This window comes from Pygoscelis adeliae, unplaced genomic scaffold, assembly GCF_000699105.1.
Source record: "Pygoscelis adeliae isolate BGI_AS28 unplaced genomic scaffold, ASM69910v1 Scaffold186, whole genome shotgun sequence".
NCBI lineage: Eukaryota > Metazoa > Chordata > Aves > Sphenisciformes > Spheniscidae > Pygoscelis > Pygoscelis adeliae.
In genome coordinates, this window is record NW_008825071.1 from 1,500,734 (window position 1) to 1,506,822 (window position 6,089).

The following is a 6,089-nucleotide window of genomic DNA, read 5'->3' on the forward strand; positions in this document are numbered from 1 at the left end:
TGGGGGGGGTGTTCCGGGGGGGGGGGAGGGGAGCGGGTGTGAACAAGGTGTTTTAGCAGAGTGGGCGTCCACTAGATTTGGGGGGGTGACGAGGTGGGGACTCTGGTGGTACCTTGAGGTGCCTGCTTCTGCGGTTAGCGGGGCGGTTCGTCTCGCTGGGGAGGGAAGAGCTCTTAGCTGCTTTCCCTGTGCTGCAAGGAGCTGTGCAAGCAAGGCTCCGCAGCCCCTGCTCGCCAGCGTCTGTCATCCTCCCCTCTGCGAGTCCATTTTTCCCCTGCAAGGCAGGACGTGCTGCCGACCGCCCTGCTTCTCTGCCACCTGCCGATAAGGTGTTTCCTGGAGGTCGCCGAGGTTGCAATGAGAATACGTATGCATAATATATATATTATACTGCTTATTCTGCAAATCCTATTAGGGAAAACAGACATAATACCATTTTTCTTCCCCCCGCACAGATAAAGACTAGGTTGTATTGTAGCACAGCTGGAACAGAAAGGTAGTTCCCAGATTAAGCTCACTCCCACAGAGTATGAGGTGAGGTGTGGCCTCCAACAAGACCTGCCTCTCTGCATCTGTACTGTCTTGGTAAACAAAGGCAGTAGGTATCCAATGCTTCTCAAAGAGCTACAAACCTTAACACTACTAATTCAGTTACAAAATATTGGGGCTTTTTTTGATTTGTTTTAACATGGTTTCTGCTTATGCCAACCAATGGAAAATGCAGTCTTTATGAAAACTTGACAGAAGTGAAATCATCATGCTGACAAGCACACTGAAGTGATTTCAGACTCACAGAAACTTGGTGTGGGGAAGGCCAAATCTGTCTTAGGTGTAGCCAGTTCCAGTACAGTTTCTCAGCACATTAAAAAACCCAACTCATTTGTTCTTAGTCCAGAAAGAATTGAAAATAGTCTCTGTGAAACTCCTGGATTTCATTGGACTTTACACTGAGGCACAATCCAAGAATAGAAAAGCATCACAAACTCAGCAAAATTCTCAAGCCCCTGATGTTAATAATTAATCCTAAAAAAATGTAGAACTGTGTAAAAAAATCTAGCATCTGAATCGGAAAAGCAGAATATACACCCCTTGTCTACAAGGGATGTATATTCTTGTCTACTACATGTTGGTAACCTTTTTTAAAAAAAGGTAACAGGATGGTGATTATTTCAGTTTTGTTCAGAACTGGAAATGTTTTTGGCAGTTACTAAACAGAAGCAAAAAAACCACCACGTATTTCTATAAAAATTAGTAAGAGCAAGGTGCTCATTTGCTGTGGTGAGAACTATGATAAAATAACCTGTTGAAATGAATGACAAACCCAAAGATGGTATATCAAGAAAAAATAACAAAACATTTTCTTTTATAAATAGAAAAAAGCAAAAGTCAGATATTCAAAAAGGGGTAAGAAGGCCATCTGAATGCTACATTCAGAATTCAAGTTGTGAAGTATATAGCCACATTAGGTGTGATATATGGACTTAAAGGACGTTTGACATGACAGTCAAACTAATGACTTGAATCACATTTGCATAACAATTCAGCAAAACTCACTGAAGTTATAGTGACACAGTGAGTTTCTTTGAGCTGTATTCTTGCCACAGATCTGCATTTGTACTCCAGTTCTCAAATTGCATCTGCACAGGTGGAAAGAGCTGATCCTATTCTGTGAAGTCACGGTGTATATTTACGCACGTGGCACAATTGGTTGTGTTATGTCAACCAAGATTTTATGTAAAATCCAAATGGCTTTGTGTCGAACAGGTTCTGCGGTTTAGCTGCCACTTATGTACTGGGAACCTGAGCTAACAAGCTATTGTTTATTTTCATTTTCCTTATAAGAAGTGTTTAAGTTTATGGGATTTTTTTACCTTTACTCCACTCCCATCTATACAGGTGGGACTATGCTTTTGTGCTGTAATTAGTTCAGAATTTATACGTTAAAAACAAATTTTTAATAAGTTGCACGGTACCTATCATGGAATAGAGATTATTGTTACATATAAGACTGGCAAACAGCATTTCTGTATGCACATGAAATTCACATTGATTGAATTCATGGGGCAAGAATATTTAATATAGGTAAACTGAGAAGTGCAGGGAATAAGGGTTAACCATTAGAAAACCAAATGGCAAAATTCTTCTGATATTACTACCTTTAAACAAAATGAGTTAAATTGGTGAAAAGATGTCTTGCAACCATTAGGCACAAATTTGCTTGGGAGAACAGATGCAATGGTTTATACTGTTAAGATACCTTCAATCTATGCTACTTTTGCTTTTTCCATAGGTGTTTGTATCTAGACACAGTATCTCAGGTTACCTGTTTGCATTTACACATATGTCTTGCTTTGTACTGAAGGTTAAGGTAGGGGTTTAAAGGTCGGGGCTGGGAGGTGGCCTATGCGGTCGGTTTCTGTGGTACTCCTTTCATGGGTGGGTTTTTTTGGTCATGTGGTATTTTCCGGTCAACCATTATCTCCTGCTGAGATTACACTGACAGATATATTATTATCACATTTTTCTCCTCCACCCTCATCTCAGTGCAAGGTGGTTTTCATTGTAGACCCTCTGGTTCATGAGGAACCGTAACAATAGATTGTAGTTTCTTTGGCAAATGGAGAGGCTCAGTTCAGTAATTACAAGGTCAAAACCAGCTGTTTCAAAAGTTATGCTGTGACAGAATGAGGTTTCTCCTCTCTAATATCTTTCAACACGTTTCTGTAGCCATGTAAAGCTGCTTTTATATTCCCCTTGTTGCACAGTCCAGACTTTTTTTTTCTCCCCTTTAACTTAAGTCATTTAACTACATTTGTGAATCCTAAGTACAAATGTTACATAGTGGTCACAACTAAATACTTCTCTCCTGTATTCACTCCTGACAAGTTTTTTATTTGGTCTTCTGTGCACCCATGAAAGGCAGGTGACCCATTTAAATCTCACTGTATTGTCGTTATTATCTAGAAAAAGTAATTATTCTTGAATGACCGTGTAGTAATGAGAATTAACTGTCTGAATGTTTTCCTATTTCTCTCCCCTTTCCCCATCCCTAGCACCTCAATGACATCTGCCAAAATCCAAGTGAATGGAGTCCACCTGCATTATCAGCTGACAGGAGAAGGAAGCCATGCAGTTCTTCTGCTTCCCGGAATGTTAGGTCTGGAGATTTTGTCTTATCTTTGTAGAGTGACCTCCTCTTCTGCCATCCAGTCTTAAACTAGTAGGCACAAAACTGTTTTGTAGTATATTCAAAACCTGATTATGGAGCATTGTCATTAAAAAAATTGCTACACGTACAACAGACAGGAAAAGGCAGAGTTATTGCAATCAGTCAATAGTTTTTAAAGATTTCATTTATCTCACCAGGCACCTTTTATACAATGTCTTGACTTGTGAAATAGTCACTCGCACTTTTGGATTTAACTGTGCAAAGGGAGTGTCCAGCACATGTGGCAAATAGCTACACAAGGTGCAAAATAACGGGGGGGGAAAAATCAGGTCAGCTATATTTGTTACACAGACTGAATTATGCATTCCTTTTTAGAAACTAGGTGCATTCCAATTGAATTAATAGACATAATGCAGCACTTGCTGTTTATTATCATAGTGAAAAAGGCACAGCTGAGACTTGCTTTTCGCTTAAAAATGTGTTTTCATGTTTTGGTTATTCAGGGCAACATCATTAAGATTCTCGATGGCTTTTTCAGACAGACAACAGGTTCTGCTACCTAAGTGGTATCTGTCCATCAAGACCACTGCTTTTGATAACAACCTTCTAAAATTAACGCAGGCTTTTTTTTCTGGGTTCTTGCAGTTCTAAAGACTCAATCAATCAGACTTACTAGCAGTTCATGGCAGGCTGTCAGTAGGACCATTACTGTGCTCAGAGTTGGGCTTATGCTTAACTGAATTGCTGGATCAAGAAGATAGAATGTCAAGAACTGAAGAGCAGGAAACATTTGTTTTCCTTGGCAGCAACGTTTTCAAGTCTTTGTGAAGTGGTTCTTTCTTTGAAAGAATTCTCAAGGGGAGGGTGGAAAAAAGTTAATGCGAGGGGTGCTTTAGTAGTCATATGTTTTAACCTGTTCATTCTAAACAGCTTTTTAAACTAGTAATCCTGTTGCCAATGCTAACTCTTTAAATAAAAATAATGTATTTCTTCAGTTGTGAGTAATATTATTAGGTGTACATTGCTATTGTTCAGTTACCATTACTACAAACAGTAATAGTGTTACTGTCTTTACCATTACTAAGTTTATGGTTTAATATTTTTGGGCAACTTGTGAGGGTGAGCTTTACATTCCAACTGTCACATACTTCTTCCCTTCGTACTGATACTAAGTTTTCAATATTTTTATATACTACTTACAGTATTAACAGACTAATAAGTGTGTTGTGGCAACAAGATAAGTGGTTTTAGGTCAATAGAATTAATTAGTCTCTAGACTACTTGTAAACTACATCATTAAAACAAAAGTGATGCTTCTCTTTCTAACTAGAAAAATACTAAGAAAACCAAGAAAACACAGCTCTCAGCCTTGTGTATTTTTTAAGTTACAAAAAAATACAGTATAATAAGCATGTGCATGGTAGTGCAGAGGTTCATACAAAGCCTATATAAGGATATATGATTAATATTAATCAGGTTGCATTGGTATTTTTCAAACAATCTGATATTTTGCTTCTGAGTCTAGCTATTAATTGGTGTTGCTAGAGATTGTGCCAGGCTGTAGTCGGCTTGTCATAGCATGCTATATACAGCCTCTTTTATCATTTAGACCAGTTGATGGTGTAGGAGGAGGTATCTGAGGACATATTTCTCCAAGTAAGCAAAACCTTAAATGCCCTTAAACAGCCTGTTTAATAGAGGGCTGGATAGCCAATTTGATATTTGATTTACATCGTTTGAATATATTAGACCTGAACAGGTTTCAATCAAGTAGCGTGTGATACTGTTACCACGACCATAATGCAAATAAGAAGTAAATTGCAGTCTTACCTTCATGTTAGTGTTCATAGACAGCTTAGTGCAATAGACTGGACTAATTAATTTTTTGATCTTTGAAGGTCTGAGCCATCAATAAAAGAAAACTGTTCTGCATCAGAAAAATTGCTATATTTGACTTATTTTGCTAACATACATATTACAAAAATGAAAAGTTACAGTTTTGTGCTTTTGTGTCACCACTGTCTCCTCAAGCAATGGAGTATTTAAAGCTCAGCTTTAAGCACCAGTATTCTCATAGAAGTGTTTTATCGAATAAGAACAACTGTCTCGCACAGCGCTTTTCACCTACAAATTTGTAGCTAGAGTCAGTATATTCCTTCCCTTTCAGTTTCATCTGTGCCGTCCAGATAAACAGCAATGACCATGCTAGTGCTTTAAATCTGTTAAAGATAAATCCCTACCCAGGTAACTCAGTTTAAGATTCTGTATTAAAGCATCTGTGTAGAGCACAGTTTTTGATAAGCTTACATACCTACCAGAAATTATTTGCTCTGAGCATATTGCAGACAGTTCTAAAGATTTTTATTGTGGTACTTCCTGTCTGAGAGTTGCAATGGTTAGTTACAATTAGAGATAAAGTGTACTTCAGTTGATGGATAACTTCCTTTTTAGAATTAAGATACAAGTTTCCCCAGTTTCCAATTAGAGTATGTATACTATGTCTGTATTGTATGGTAGTTACTTTAACTGAAAAATTATGATGTTTCAGGGAGTGGTCAAACCGATTTTGGACCACAGCTTAAGTCTATGAATAAGCAAATTTTCACAATTGTTGCTTGGGATCCTCGGGGATATGGACAGTCCATTCCTCCATCTCGAGACTTTCCTCCAGATTTCTTTGAGAGGGATGCAAAAGATGCTGTGGATCTTATGCAGGTAAATCTATTCTGAGATTTTTTTTTTTTTTTAATATATCTATATATTTAAAAGCTGTTTTCCTTAAATTTTGAGAAGGAAGAAGAGTACTGTTAAGCAGGTTGCTTCCAGCAGACAGCAAGTTATGCAAAAGAGCAAACAAATGAAGGCTTAAAACTGGGCAGATGCACACTATTCTGGAAAATATTTTCTTCTTCCATATCTT

General features: G+C 38.0%; 1 protein-coding gene across 1 annotated transcript in view; it reads left to right on the top strand.

Annotated features, from left to right (window-relative positions):
- The first annotated feature begins 2,403 nt into the window (after window positions 1–2,403).
- BPHL (biphenyl hydrolase-like (serine hydrolase)) overlaps window positions 2,404–6,089 on the top strand; it is a 15,774-nt gene continuing 12,088 nt past the window's right edge. The window contains exons 1-3 of the mRNA XM_009326522.1: window positions 2,404–2,408; window positions 3,054–3,157; window positions 5,718–5,884. Coding sequence (XP_009324797.1) covers window positions 2,404–2,408; window positions 3,054–3,157; window positions 5,718–5,884 — 276 coding nt within the window. The remainder of the gene's footprint in view (window positions 2,409–3,053; window positions 3,158–5,717; window positions 5,885–6,089) is intronic.